We start from the raw sequence: 16,776 nt of genomic DNA on the forward strand, positions 1-16,776 counted from the left end.
ATGTATAGTTGCACATGTAATTAACTTTGACGTGAGATACGACTAAAAGAAATTGATTGTTGGCGGACATTTCGAAAAACCAATACACTGTATGGAGGCTCCGCTACAAAAGACATTAACAGTTCTATAATAAAATATGTATATCAATGTACATGAAAATTATACAATATTGCAATACATTATACCACATGTATACATGTACATTGTACGATATACAATGTACAAAATTGTACGATATACAATGTACAAAATGTACATGTACATGTAGATACATTGTACATGTATATATGTGCAATGTACGTATTGTCAACTTTTTTTTTATTTCTCTCAGAATGAGAATTTCAATATTGTTCGTATAAGTAAAGGCATAATACATGTACATACAAATAAGGCGATTCATTAAGCGTTTTCCTACAGGCCTATAGGCTACATGTATTTCTGTGTGCAGTATGATTATCTGAGTGACTACGGTAATTGGCAACACTCGGAACGCATTTAGAGCCTACATAGACTGTTCCACTCTCGTAATCTCTCGGTATTTTTTAACCTTTCTAAGCACGATACTAATGGCCAGCAGGATTGCAACTTTGTTAAGAAACTTAAAAGTTTCTTCCGCGGCTGTCAGACAGACGCATGCATGTTGTTTTCGCCATGTGACGTGTCCTTATAATCACCATGCACGATCCTTCAGCGTGCACACCGCCAACCCCGAGCAGAAGTCGACATACGATCAGGTGTTCTCAAATTCTATAGAATCGCCCCAGGACTTTTGGGCTGCCGCGGCAGAAGATCTCGTATGGCATAAAAAGTGGGATCGCATCCTTGACAACTCCAAAGAACCATTCACAAAATGGTATGGTTATATTTCCAGAAATTATAATATCGTGAACTTAAATAAAGCAGATAATGCCAACCTATTGAGTTACCGTAGTTTACATATACATTTGTATACATGTTAAATAATTTAATAATGAATTTTATTTTTACATTTTAAAACAGAATCAAACTATATTTTGTACTAATATCGATGATCTGGCATCTTCAAGTGTGGATAAAGTAAAAAAAAAAAAAAAATAGACAAAAATAAAATGTATATAAGATGCCATGAGATGTGTAATTGCGCCATGGGCATGTGGCATGACAAGATGCAGGATTTCCAAGTTTGTTCAAATGAATAACCTTGGCATTCAAAAATCACATGGGTCAAAAGTCAAATACTAAGCTAAAATGTTCAAATGAACTTAATAACTTTATTATCAAGAGGCCTAGAGACTTGCAGAAATAAGGTTTGTTGCATGCTGAGATGATGGACTTACCGCTACCAAGTTTACTCAAATGAATAACCTTGGCCTTTATTCAAGGTCACAGTGGTCAAACAGGCCAAAACCCTAAACCAACTACTAATTAATAATTAAGAGGCACAGTGCCAAACTGTCTTATAAATAATTGAGCTTGCAGCAAGCAGGGATGAAAGGCCACTAAATTTGTTCAAATAAATGACCTTGACCTTTATTCAAGCCCGATGAAGCCTACAGCATTCAGAAATGAATGGCATAAAGCCTACGATTTTTGTTAACCCCTCAGTAATCAAGTGAGATGCTTTCTTGTCTGCAGGTTCGTTGGTGGAGAAATGAACACATGCTACAATGCTCTGGATCGTCATGTAGAGAATGGGGATGGGGATCAAGTCGCAATCATTTACGACAGTCCTGTAACAGATTCACTGAAGAAATATACTTATGCTGAACTTCTGGATGAAGTAAGATATATTAAATAACTAGTACATGTACTATAGTGTTTACTTGAAATATATATCAAATATAAAACCCAATTCTGTGATTCAAATCTCCCTACTTTTATATAAATATATGGTATACATGTATGTGACAAAAAGAAAAATCCTTCGTACATGCAGCTTAGTTCTGTGGAAAAGCTGGCACTTTATTTTTACCAATATCATATTATAGCAATATTTTAAAATTTAATATTCCACTTGGAACTCCAGTCTTACTTTTTTTGTGTCTTAATTCACTCCATATGTAATATTCATCATAATGTTTTTGATATAACTGGATAAACTTGGCCCATCCAGTTTCATGGACATATATTAACTTTGAGGAATTCTCTAACTTAAAATTCTATAGTGAGTGAGTAACCCATTAGATTTTAAAGAAGGCTCGATCCTTAACTTAATATTTTTCGATAACTTCTGTAATGCTTTCCTCTGGCAAAAAGTTAAGAAATGTTTGTGAAACAGGGCCCTGAAGTGCGATATTTTTATGGGAAGTTAATGTCAGATTGGAGCCTTTGTTGCTAATTTCCCAAAAATTACCTACCCAACCCAATATCATTTAGTCTATATTTAGTGCAATGGAGAGTTAGTGGTGAATCAATTGTTTTAAAATGGCTAAAACTTGTGATCAGATGACCTCAATTAAAACCTACAGGTGAGCCGGTTTGCTGCAGTATTGCGGTCCCAAGGTGTGAAAAAAGGAGACAGGGTCCTGATTTACCTTCCAATGATTCCACAGGCGATAATCTCAATGTTGGCCACCATTCGTATTGGCGCTATTCATTCTTTGGTATTTGGGGGATTTGCTGCAAATGAATTAGGTGTTCGTATCAGTCATGCAGAGCCTAAGATTGTAGTGAGTGCCAACTGTGGTGTGGAGCCTAATCACACTGTTGACTACAAACCTATGCTGGACAATGCTTTGGCGAACATCAACTTCAAGCCTGACAAATGTATCATTTACAATAGGCCAGGGGTAAGACTGTATAAATTACACGTAAATATAATAATGATAATTAAAGCCTACTGCAATCTTACAACAGCTACTAAGTGGTAGATAGAGTTTACTTTACTGCCAGTTTTGATTGAACACATCTGCTAAAAACACAAAAAGTGAATTATATCTGGTTCATGAAACCAAACACTAACACAATTAAAGTTTTCTTTTTAAAAAGGCCAACAATGTCTATTTCATATGTATATTAAAAATCCGTTACAAAATCAGGAATGTCTTTATAGAAAAGACTACATGTATAATTTATTTCTTCACTGGTGCCTGATACATGTATGTGTTCATGGTGTAAAATTTTATTATGAGTAGTTTAAACCTTCTCCGCTGGTAGCTGGTCGAGATGTTTGTTATCATGAAGAGATGTCTCGCGCCTCTCCTGTCGACTGTGTTCCTGTGTCCGCCATGGACCCTAGTTACATTCTGTACACCTCCGGAACCACAGGACTTCCTAAGGTTGGTTGTAGGGATTTGGAAAAATGTTAACGTTTTAGGTCAATTGACCCAAAGGGTCAGTAAAACCCTCATGTACATGGATAATCATCATGCTTCATTTGTTTTTGTGCACCGTGCTTACATTTTTCTTTCAAATGAATCAATAACCATAAGGCCTGTAACACATATTCTGGAATCAAGGACTACCAAGTTTGTTCAGTCAAGGTCACACAGGTCAAATAGTCTAAAAATGTTTAATGCCTTTTTGTCAAAAACTAAGAGGCCAACTTTTTGATGTTATTGGGTCTGTAGCATGATGGAATGAAGTGATTCTCAGTTTGATCAAATAATTAAAATGACATCAACCTTAATTTCAATTTGTCATTTATTCAAATGGATGACCCTGACCTTTATTTAAGGTCACAGGGGTCAAATAGGCTAAACCAGTCTGTCAACAACTAATAGGCCTAAAGACCTGATGGTGACTGTAGTATGTCAGGGCTACAAAGTTTGTTCAAATGAACGACCTTTATCCAAGGTCATTGTATTAAACAACTTCTTATCAATAACAAAGAGGCCCAGAGGCACTGACTGAAGTATATATTACCCCAAAATAACTAAAGTATACACACAGTCAAACCTTCTAAACATCATGAAGTTAAGGGTTCCATGGTATCACTTTTAGCTATTTGAATATTCAAGTGGATATTTTTTTTTCAATATTTGTATAATCATATGAATAAACGTTTTTGTCTGTATTGGACAATACAATAAATTAAACAGGGTTATTAAGTTATATAAGTTTGAATTTAAGAAGAACTGTTTCTGTATACAATATATATTATGGTTGACCTACTCTTTCAGGCGGTTGTGAGACCTAGTGCGGGGCATGCTGTTGTACTGAAGTGGTCTATGTGGAATATCTATGGCTTAAAACCAAAGGAGGTATATATATAGACGTAACCTTGTGTGTCTGTATAATTACGGTTAAGTTAGTCTTCAGCAGATGACTTATTGTATTTTATTTCATAATCCGCCTGATATCCAGTTATTTCACCTGTGTGGATTTTGTATGTGGCAGGACAAACTGATTGCCTAATCTGTTGGATTTTTGTCGCACAATTTGGAGTTGACATTCTTTGAAATTCAAGATGTTGTTGTTATGTGATAAAAAATTCATGAGATTTTATGAGACAAGTCTTTGAAGTTTTAAAAAAATTATCCTGTTTTGCAATCTGAGATACCAAGTATTTACATATGACATTACATGTTCACAGGTATGGTGGGCCGCGTCAGATCTGGGCTGGATAGTTGGACATTCCTATATTGCATATGCTCCTCTTCTCAATTGTAACACTACAGTACTTTTTGAGGTAAGAAATATGCTGTTATATTTGAATTCATAATACAGGGAAGGTTATAGATTAGAGGTACACTTTTAATGTGTTGATAATTACACTAAATTACAAACTAAACACTGTGCGGTCATTGCTATTTTAAAACCTTTTTGTATACGGTAACAGGGAAAACCAGTTGGTACACCCAATCCAGGAACTTTCTTCAGGGTCCTTAAGGAACATGATGTCAGCGCCATGTTTGTCGCTCCAACAGCACTTAGGGCAATCAGAAGGGAGGTAAGTTCTGATTCTGTCATGTACCAAGGGAGGTAAGTTCTGAACTGGACGAGTTCTCAGCTTAAGTTTATAGCCAGGCATGGGGAGTCTACTTGTTTCATGGCCAAGGCGAAATGTCTTAGTGTTATCACTCATTAGTCAGTTACTGGTTTTACTGTCTACATGACTTTGTCTATTGCTAGTTTTTTTGTCACTGCTTAAAATAGTATTACTATACATACCAGAAGACTTATAATAGTATATGGCAGGGGAGATAAATCCTGGTGTTGGGAGCAGGTAGGGTAGGTTTTCTTTTTTTCCCCTGTCTGAGGCTAATGAATGTAAACCATTCTGCCATCACAAGCATGAGAGACTTGAGAGGGCCCTGGGTTAAGTCTTAAGAGTGTTCATGTCCTCAAAGTGTGATGCCTTAAGGGAGATAATTTTTGCTGCATTTATGCAGCAGTAGATGAGTTTAATCATATAATTGAGAAATTAATCAATTTAAAAGTAATAAAAAAGTTGTCATTTCAATGATATATTACAGGTAATATATATGTTATTTTGATTTAAATTGTAAAATGTTTTTAAACAAAGAATGATATACATGACACACTGTTGATATATATGTAATGTTTGTCAAGTAAAATTTGGATGTCGATCTTCTTAATATTATTTGTTAGATCTTTCATTATGTTGTACATTATAATATTTTGTGTTATTCCAGGATCCAAAAGCTGACCACGGACAAAAATATTTCCCATTATCAAAGTAAGTTGAAGATATGTTGAAAATATGTGGGCCATACACTGTAAGCTAATGTACATGCAATAATGTTCAACAGGTAGCACCCATTATGAAGATTGTCTGCAAAGCTTCAATGTATATATATAAACCATAGATTCCATAGGAAGACAGATTAATGCTTAAATAATTATTATGTTATTGTTATTTTACTGTGTATCTTTTTTCAACTGAAATCACTGTAATATACATCATAGAAGCTTCATATGCCATCAATACAGAGCTTCTAACTGTACATGTGCTGGTCTTCTGGATTAGAATTATTAAATAAATATACAGTGCAGCTTCAATGAGCTTAATGAACACCATTAAATTACTTCATTTAAATATTCATTAGACAAAACTAATTTTAATATTAAACCTTGCTAGGTTCCAGAACATGTTTGTGGCTGGTGAACACTGTGACAGAGAAACTATGAACTGGACTAAGGAAACATTTAAAGTCCCTGTGTTAGACAACTGGTGGCAAACAGGTAAGTGTTGACTGGACACGAAAATAGACAACTGGTGGCAGACAGGTAAGTGTTGACTGGACCACGACAATAGACAGACAGGTGGTTGACTGGACCACGACACAACTGGTGGAGACAGGTAAGTGTTGACTGGACCACGACAATAGACAACTGGTGGCACACAGGTAAGTGTTGGCTGGAGCTAGACAACAAATCAAAGTCCCTCTCCTAGACAACTTTGTGGCAAAGATTTATATTTAGTTTTTATTCTAAGAATTTAGTAGTTACAAATCAAACTAAGTTTGTAAATTTTCAAGAATATCCATGGTTACTTCTCTTAGAAACCAATTTGGGTTTTTTTATGCATTAAATTACCTACATTTTTGTGATATTGTAAGGTTTTGTGTATTTAAAAAGACACTTTTATCTTGTGTGCTATGGAAATATCTGTTGATAATTGCCAGAACAGGCAACACAATATGATAACGTTTTTATTTTGGTGCAGAGACTGGCTGGGCCATTACGTCTACTAACATTGGTCTGGGGAACAGGACAAACCCTCCGCAGGGCGTTACAGGGAAGCCGGTCCCCGGCTGGAATGGTACGTATAGGTCACATGATTATCTGTCATCATAATTATTAACTTCACTCGCCAATTATGAAACCATAACTCACACTCACAACGACAATTCCGCTTCAATTTGTTATTAGCTTAGGCTCCACATTTAGTTTCAGGGTGGCCTATAGTCATCAGGTTTCCACCCTTCTGTTTCTATATTTTCAGTTTACAATTACTATTAGAAGACTATGCCATCTAGATCGGCAAATTGTAACTTTTTGCTGAATTCAAAGTGGTTGTTCAGCTGATTTCAAAAATAACAAAGTATAGAAAATTTATTAGAGTGATTCCTCATGCCATTTAGATAATTGTACTGTGTAGCTTCTTCGATTCAAAATAACTACTCAGCAGCCATCTTCAATTTTAAGAATGAAAACAGAAATGAGAGATTTTGTACCTTTTACTGATATAATTATGTAAATGCATTATGATATTGATAATGTCTGCTGTAGAGTCTGATACCCATATGGGTCAGTCATTTAGATGGGTCCTTCTTTACTTGTTGTCAGTATTCTAGAACGTTTCATATAATAAATTCAACAGATCATTTTTTATTATGACTGGCCATGGTCTATCATTCCTTGAATTGACTTTATAAATTTAAATCCTCATTGAAATTCTATTGATGGTATTTATAACTTCACATCTTCATTTTTTTTCTGAAAAAAAGTAGTTATTAGTAAGTTAACATCACTCTTTGATGTCTATGAGTGCATGTTTTAATTAATAAAATCAAATGGATAAGTTGAATTTATATTGCTAATTCAAAGAATCAAGGGTTGATTCAATGGTCAAAATACTGGTTTATAATTCAACAAATTGAAATGATATAAGTCGAAGTTCAAGCCTAGATTACTAGCCCTAAGTCAAAGTCAAGGTTAGACTAGATTGTAAATTCTATATTTTATGTGTTAACAGTTAAGGTCCTTAGAAATGATGGGTCTGAGACAGACTCTATGGAACTAGGACAGATAGTTGTCAAGTAAGTATACATTGTACATGTATTCCAGTGGCTATTACAGCCTGTATACCAACTTCATCTGATTTAATATCGTGGCTACATTACATTTCCTGATTTCTATTAAAAAAAAAAAGTTTACAAAGATTTACTTTTAATTCACATATATTCAATTGAAAATATTTGTTGTTGCAGGTTGCCGCTTCCCCCAGGAAGCTTCTCAACACTGTGGAAAAATGATGAGAAGTTTGTGGAAACCTATTTTGATTGAGAAAGTAAGTTTGTGGAAACCTATTTTGAAAGTATTCCAGTTAGTTTGTTTGGTATTTCTTATATTTCAAATATATCATATATAGGTATATATGCAGAAGGGGAGAAAAGAAGTGACAGAGTTACTTAGAATGTTGCTCTATATAACTACAATGATACATACAGAGGTTACTGGGTAACCAGTACATTAACATGCTGAACTTGACATTTTTGGTCACCAGAACTACTAGACTAAGACTAAGTGCTTATATTTTTACTTAAGCACTAATAGACTAATAATCTTTTATTTTGTGATCTTTTGAATGCCATAGATTTTGTATACCAATGGTATATATATGTTTATGGATATCATAACACCATGGACTTTGGATACTGTTGGTATTCAATACAATTTGTATATTTGGTGAATAATATGTATTTCATGGTTACAACATATAAAACATCATGGACTTTGGATACTGTTGGTATTTAATACAATGTCATGTATATCCGGTGGAAATTATATATTTTGTGGTTACTACATGTATAACTTCATGGACTTTGGATACTGTAGGTGTTCGTTACAATGTCATGTATATTTGGTGAATAATATATATTTCATGGTTACTACATGTATAATATCATGGACTTTGGATACTGTTAATATTATAAACAGGTATTAATCATATATCTGGTTATTTATTTCAGGGTTACTACAACACCATGGACTCAGGGTATCGTTGTGAGGAGGGTTACATATCTGTTCAAACTCGAACAGATGATGTCATTAATGTAGCGGGACATCGTCTGTCTACAGGAGCATTAGAAGAGGTAAGTTATTATAGTATTGAGTATTCCTTCCTTTTCTTTGATATATTAAGTCAGTAATCTTTATCAAGTTTTAACATCTATGACAAGGATAAGTATGACCTGGCTGACAAGGATAAGTATAACCTGGCTGACAAGGATAAGTACGTATAACCTGGCTGACAAGGATAAGTATAACCTGGCTGACAAGGATAAGTATGACCTGGCTGACAAGGATAAGTATAACCTGGCTGACAAGGATAAGTATGACCTGGCTGACAAGGATAAGTATAACCTGGCTGACAAGGATAAGTATAACCTGGCTGACAAGGATAAGTATAACCTGGCTGACAAGGATAAGTATAACCTGGCTGACAAGGATAAGTATAACCTGGCTGACAAGGATAAGTATAACCTGGCTGACAAGGATAAGTATAACCTGGCTGACAAGGATAAGTATAACCTGGCTGACAAGGATAAGTATAACCTGGCTGACAAGGATAAGTATAACCTGGCTGCTTTATCTTGTTTTATGTGAGGTTCAATGTTATGTAAACATATTTAAGATCAACATCATGACACATATTAGTATACCTCATGTTTATAACAGTGTCTGTGATTAGTTGGAACACATCACATGACAGGGAAATAAAACGTCATAGTTCCCTCGCGGGAAATAAAATATCGTATTTTCCTGGGGCGCGTGCCCCTATATATGGTGACCGCTCGTCTTTCACACGAAGTTATCTCCCCTTCCAATCATACAACAATGACGGACAAAGAGTGAAACACCATTTTTTTCATCCCAAGTTTAAATACTAATCTAGTGTAGCGAATCGGGAATTTTCGGAATTATAAACAATTTGTGTCCAAAGTGGCAGTGTGATATATGAAGGTTTATTTACCCTCAGATGTAATATTTCCCTCAGACAAGCCCTCGGGAAATATCACACCTTTGGGTAAATAAACCTCCATATCACACTGCCACCGGGGCCATAAAAGGCATAGTATTAACTATAAAGCTCATTATTTAAACATTAAGGTTAGTTAGGGGTATAATTTACATGCATACTTTCAAGGGTAGATAAATCTGCATGTTAGATATACAGTTATATCTAATATGCAGCATCATTAACATTTACAGACTGGAACACATGTCCTGTTAGCTGCAATATTGTACATGTAGCTCAAAAGACTTTTAGACAGATAATGATGTCGTCTTTAGAGCTACAATTGGTGCCATACTGCTAATGGAGCAAAGTAATGGTTATGCATTATGCAAACCATTATTAAAACGTTTGCATGCATTTTATCTTATTTGTTTTATATCGCTTACCTACTAGACAATAAAACTGAACCGTATACAATATCAAATTTTCAGCTAGACATTATTTTTTTACATATATATGAAGGCCTTTCTGAAGAGAAAATATACCGGAAGTCTTCAAATTATGAATTTAACGTCTTGTGAGCGGTACAGTTGATATTTAGAATTGTAGTTATGTTTTTTTAGGATAACAACATTATGTAAATCCTTGTATACGCATGAAATAATCGGAAACCTACAACAAAGTATAGAAAATTGTGCCCGAGTGATTTTCGGAGGCGCTGCTCCACTACGACACATAGGGACCAATTCGTACCCGGCCGAAAGGTATAGTAGGCCGGGTACGTATATATCATATATTTTTTTTCAACTTTTCAGGCCATTCTCGAAAGTGACGATGTTGTAGAGGCCGCAGTTGTTGGAGTACCAGATGAACTGAAGGGCCAGGTACCTCTAGGACTTTGTGTAATGAAGCATGGTAAGTTATTTATTTTGGGCTGCTTTGGTCAGGTGGTTAAGATGTCCTGACAATTATCAGAAGCCCTCAATTCTTCTCTGGTATATATGACTGAGTTTGAATTTCATATCAGCTATTTAGCAGGTTATCTATGAGCGCTGTCATATTAATGTTTCCCATCTTATGATCTAGAAGTAAAGCGAGGGGGAGAAGAATTGACTATAGTCTTTAACTCCCTAGCCTCCATCCCCCTCCAACACTTCAGCTAGCTGATAGTTCTCTTGAGAAACAAAAACCTGTAGACAGGGCATGGAGAAGAATTTGAATGAGCCTGCCTATTATTTTGCCAGGGGGAAAGCATAAGCTGGAGTAAATTTACTGGTGATTACGTACTAAACACACTGCAACATTGATGCAATGTTTAGCATTTATTTGGATATAGTTAAACGTTGTTGTTGTGACGCCAATATAAATGTTCTATGCTGTCTTACCCTAGGTAAGATAGAGATATTTCGCCCTCACCTGAAAAGCAGATCTGTCCAGGTAAAGAAACCTCAAGAGGAAGAAAAATTGGCTTCAACCACCGTACTGTACAATACAATTGAAACAAATACCTAGACATATACATACTCTCATGTGACTTAACTGTAAATTTACAATATTTTGTTTCAAACATTGAATTTTCCTTACATAAACATATAGCACTGATCATAGATATATCAGTTTGATCATTATAAAAGACTGGTATGTACCTGTTGACAGGTGTGAAGAAATCAGAGGCAGAGGTCATCAAAGGAGTGGTCAACAAAGTCCGAGAATTTGTAGGTCCAGTGGCAAGCTTCAAACAGGCAGTCATTGTACCCAAACTACCAAAGACTCGTGCTGGCAAGACAGCCCGAAACACACTGGCAGCTATAGCCGCTGGGAAACCATACAAAGTAAGTGGAATGACAGCTGTTAGTTGTGTTATTTTGTATTTCTATGTGTTATCCATCATGATGTGTTACCAACGTCTTATGTCCCATTACGACTACTTCAGATTTCATTCCAAGTCTGCATGGGCATTCTCTTACAGACATATCTATCATGTTTCCCTCAAATTCAAGCTTACTTTGCCATATATCGGTATCTGTTTTGTACTTGTATCATGATATCTGCGGGTCAGGATTACCTGGCTTATAGTAATTGTGCATCGTTCTTCATGGTGTGTGATTCGCTGTGTGCCGTGTGCCATCTGTAAACTTTTTATTCAAACAACTTCTTCCCATTAATCGAAAAGATAATGGGCCTAAAGAATGCTGGGTTGAAGGGCTACCAAGTTTTTAAAAATGAATGTCCTTGACCTTCATTCAAGGTCACACAGGTCAACTAGGCTAAAATAACAACTTCTTGTCAATAACTTGGAGGCCTAGAGGCCTGATGTAGAGCCTGCAGTATGCTTGGGTGAAGGGCTACAAAGTTTGTCCAAATGAATGACCTTAACCTTCATCCGAGCTAGGTCACAGGGGTTCAAAATGCTAAAATATTTCAAAATTTTCTATTATTGTGTTCTTCTAATATTATGTTGTATTGTATTAATAGCCAAACAACTGATATGGCCCATTGAGCATCTTGTCATTTTAAAGAAAATGTTATTGTATAGTGTAACTGAAATATTTGATATGTTGCTTTCAGGTGCCAGTTACAATAGAAGATGCCACAGTATATCCGGCCATACACAAAGCCTTAGCTGATGCTGGTTTTCCGCCAAAGTAACATGAAGTTTTGTTTAGTGATACAATGTAATTTACTGGTACATGGAAACATTATTTAGAAAGCCACGTAATAAAAAATAAACAGATTCATATAAATTGCTGACTGAAAATGTAAGTACTAATTAATGCTATTTGAATTTTTACATAGGTTACAAGTTTGATATCTGTTTTGACTTGTTGAAATCAGACTAGGTTCTAGGGTTGATATACAGTGTATCATGATAAGTAATTAAGTCAATTAGAGATATCAAGGACAAACTTAAGGTAAATGATCATAATATAAGATATTGGTGGAGTCTCTAAAGTTTGAAGTTTGGCCCTAATAAGATACACCAATTTCTGAATGAACCCTGGCAAATGCGTTGAACTGAATGATGAAATCCTGATGTCAGAATATATGTAACCATGAAATGGCTGTTCTTATACGGGTTCTATATATACACAGTATATACCTCCCTTGTTGTATATATATGCTACTAAAAGGATATCACATTGAGTGTCCTAGGCTCGGTTATAATCGGAACATGGACGTTAAGCCCCATCAATCAATTTGTCATATATGGAGCAAAAATTCTTTTTGCACCTTACATTTATTGTTATCATAGAAACTTTGATGCAGGCATCAGTAGTAGACTGGCCACCAGTCTCTAGAATATTAAAAAATCACTAAATTTGGCTTGATTATTTTTGTCTCTACTACATGCCTGATTCTAGAGTTTTAAACTGAGGGAGATAATCTAGTAAAGAACTCTGCTGAGAAAGTCTTATCAGCAACTTAGGGTCTGGTGGCTTGTCTTGAGCATCAGTAGTAGCATGATTGTGTTTGGCTCATCATTTCTCCTGCACTTTTAGCGGGAAATAGTAATTAGCAAAACAGAAGGTGACAGTTATCTCGAAATTTGAAATGATTTCCCGTGGTGTGCTGTATTGTGGTTTGAGAGATCTTCCACATCCAAACTGTCTCTAATTAGTAATCTGGGAGAGATGATCTGTCAGGCAACTTGGGTTTGAGTGGAAACTATCACATCAAACACAAAAGGAGACCAATGTCCCTCAACTAGATTACTGCATGATCATATGTACGTTTTTAATACAGAAGAATTGTATGAAAAAATTATTATTATTAATACTGGTTTTTAATTGGAGTTGAGCTAATGACATTATAATGATAGTAGATTGAAGCATAATATATATAGATGTTTTATTTAATTATTAATTTTTGCAATTGGCTCACTACTGGTGACTTATTAGAATGTATGCTTAATTAAACGTGCCAATTAATTACTGAAAAATTGGAATTATTTGATGCATGGAAATGTTCATTCAGTCTGTTATTTTTCTCATATTCACACTCGCACATAATATGAACATGAAAATGTGAATAATATTTCAATCATTATGATTCATCAGACACAATCTTATCAGACAGGAGGCGGGTGTGAGATTTATTCAGGTCGTAGGTCAATCATCTTGAATTATCTTTAATTATTTTAGATATACATACCTGGTAGCTAAAAACAATTTAACAAAATGCGACACTCTGTGGACAGTTCGAAGCTGATTTGAATAAAAAAACATCCATATTAACAGTAAAATTGTATTTTGTATTTTGCACTTTGTAGGCTATTATAATTAAATTGTTTCACATCATAATCATTATCATAATAGCTTATTGTATGTAACACTGTACATTTATATATCTTAGCATGGCTTACTGCATTTATAATAACATTCTTTCAATGGCATAAAGTAATAATCATTGAGATAATTATCATATAATCGGTTTACACTGTAAAACACTTTATTTTGCAAGATACAAATTTTCACATAATTACACAAGAGTTGAAAACCGAATGTTTCACAAATAATTGTATCAAACATATATCTAATATACAGATGCATGGTTGTCAGCCCTCATCGTCATTTTATATTATGTACTGGTATTCTTGAAATTATATGTTGAAAATCTATAACGATTGTGAGAAATATATATTATAGACACGGAAATTAAATTAGCCTATATCTAGATATTTTTATATACATATTAATTATTTTAATAAATTGAATACATAATTATATGTGAACTATTTTGATTATTCAGGAGAAATCATGTATTTCAGCTGGCCATTTAAACTCATAAACAATGTATATCCAATGTGCATCATTAAACATTTTCTTAATGGACTTTATTAATTAAAAGATAAAGATGCATGTTTATTTCTTTTGATGTTGGTTTATCATGTCATCATTTTCCTATCTGATGTGTTTTCTTGTAATATCACGTATGTACACAAGGTTTTTTCATACAATTTGTATTTTTTGGCTTGGACCTTGACTGTACATGGCCTTTGACTTTACCAATATTGCTCGACATGTTGACCATTACCCGTGATCTGTTTTTGAAATATTAATTTTAGACCTATTCTGCAAACCTTGGAGTCCTGCGGAGCTTTCAATTTGTGTCCTTAATTTAACTTTTAAATTAGTTAGAAGTCCATTAATTTTAAACTTTAAACACAATATTTTCGTTGAATCTACCAGTGCCATATATAATGATCTGATTTTAGTGTTTGCTGAAATTACATTGATCACACTAACCAGTATACATATACCTAATTGCCATGTTTCATTTTGATGTTTTTTTATAATATGAAAAAACCTGAACTTATACTTACAATCATGCTGAAAATGTGAAGATTACCTTGAAAAATAATTACACTATAATTATATAATTGTCATCCTCGATACTTCAGGGGTTTCAATTACTTACAATCTCTACACCCCTGGACTATAGCTATCTCATAGTAAAATTGAAGGCAGGTCAGGGGAACAAATCTGAACCAATCACAGGCCTACAACAATTTTCTATGAAGACCACAGAGAGAACAACGCCCAACTTCAAAGCCACATAGTCAACCACAGTGTATAGCTTTTAATTATAAATTAGTAGGCTCTTTCGATGTGTATCAAAGGACTAAAATACCTGTTCTGTTAATTGCCACCAGTTTAATAGTCCAGGGTGATCGGAACCCCTGGAGTATCAGTGATTAATAAGTGTAAACCAACTTATTTTTGCAACGAATTAATTTCTTGTTTCCATACCAAATGGCTTTTTCACAGCAATTTAATTTCACAATTAACCTTTTAAAATCTCTAAAACTAAATGTTCTTGTAGTTGAAACGTTTTTTCTCTATTATTTTAACTATATCTAAGGGTAATTGGTAGCGAAATTCATGAAATTAAATCGCACACTAAAATAAGTTGGGTTTACAGCATGTTATATTTTGTTAATATTTTTACTGTAGACAATGTGCAATTTACATGACACTGTACAAAGGGTAGTTAGAACGATATGATATTTTTATATACAGATTTTATATACCTATATTTGATCGAGATATTTTTTATACAATATACACTGTAGAAAATCCATCCATGTTTTATCATTATTTGATTGTAATATAAATTGTTTATTACAGATTTGGAGGTACATTATTATTGTATACATGGGTTAGTGAACTAAGTTATTTTTGGCCTCACTTAGTTAAATTTGTACGAAAATGTTAAATATGTTGAATTTCATAATGTTAAATTTGTACGAAAATGTTAAATTTGTTGAATTTCATAATGTTAAATTTGTTACGAAATGTTAAATATGGTTGAATTTCGTAATCTCCAATCTGATGATCACATATACTTTGCGATTAAAAATCAAATGAGGTTTTTGCGCTCAATGATTAGTACGGGAGTTAGGGGTATATGAACATGAATATACATGTATACATTATTTAATGTCAGTATGTTTTCTCAAATCAAAGTGTTTTATCATATTCGACCCAACAAGCACCACTGTCCTTGCAAGCGCTCTTCCCCATTTTTGAGGCCTCATTTTCCGTCTAATACCTTGAATTAAATGTAAACCGAAAATATGAAAACTATAGGTGTTTCTATTTGATTTTGTGAAATGTTAGCCCAAATTTGGTGCGATATTTAATTAAGCGCCTCTTCATTTTTTCAATGTTTTAAGCACCCTGGATGCTTATTGTGTCGAATATGGTGTATGAAATAAACATTCAAAAAGACCAAATTGAATACTGTAGCTGAGGTATGTACTTAGGGATCTAATACTGGTATGCAATTTCTAATGAATTTGAGTCATACCTATTTGAAGCCAAAACTTAAATTAGGCTACTTTTATTTACTGCAAATAATTATATATTTTTAAAATGATTATTGTCTCTGCCCAGTGAATCATTAATTTGTACATTTAATGAATAAAATCTTTTGTATTAATTCTAGTTTTTGTGAAGTTTTTTGTTTTTTGTTTTGGTACATTTAGGTATGTTCAGAATAATCCCACTTCTGTCACCAATTGTGAAGTTTTCTTTGTTCTTGGCCATAAAAGTTATTAGGCAATTGGAAATTATTATAGATTGTCTTTGCATCGGTTACATTTAAGCATTAAACTATCTTCCTATGGCATCTATGGTCTATAAAGC

At 34.1% G+C, this 16,776-nt stretch overlaps 1 protein-coding gene across 1 annotated transcript; it reads left to right on the forward strand.

The window, feature by feature from the left end:
- Positions 1–546: 546 nt before the first annotated feature.
- On the forward strand, positions 547–16,575 carry LOC138330055 (acyl-CoA synthetase short-chain family member 3, mitochondrial-like). The gene is given in 16 exon segments (XM_069277430.1): positions 547–853; positions 1,615–1,759; positions 2,448–2,768; positions 3,114–3,257; positions 4,101–4,181; positions 4,514–4,609; positions 4,760–4,870; positions 5,577–5,620; positions 6,023–6,126; positions 6,611–6,706; positions 7,643–7,706; positions 7,878–7,992; positions 8,640–8,762; positions 10,444–10,543; positions 11,285–11,460; positions 12,197–16,575. Coding segments are annotated over 16 exon segments (2,088 nt in total). The 5' UTR covers positions 547–566; the 3' UTR covers positions 12,278–16,575.
- The last annotated feature ends 201 nt before the right edge of the window (positions 16,576–16,776 follow it).

The sequence above is a fragment of the Argopecten irradians genome, chromosome 8 (assembly GCF_041381155.1).
Source record: "Argopecten irradians isolate NY chromosome 8, Ai_NY, whole genome shotgun sequence".
In the NCBI taxonomy this organism is placed as follows: Eukaryota; Metazoa; Mollusca; class Bivalvia; order Pectinida; family Pectinidae; genus Argopecten; species Argopecten irradians.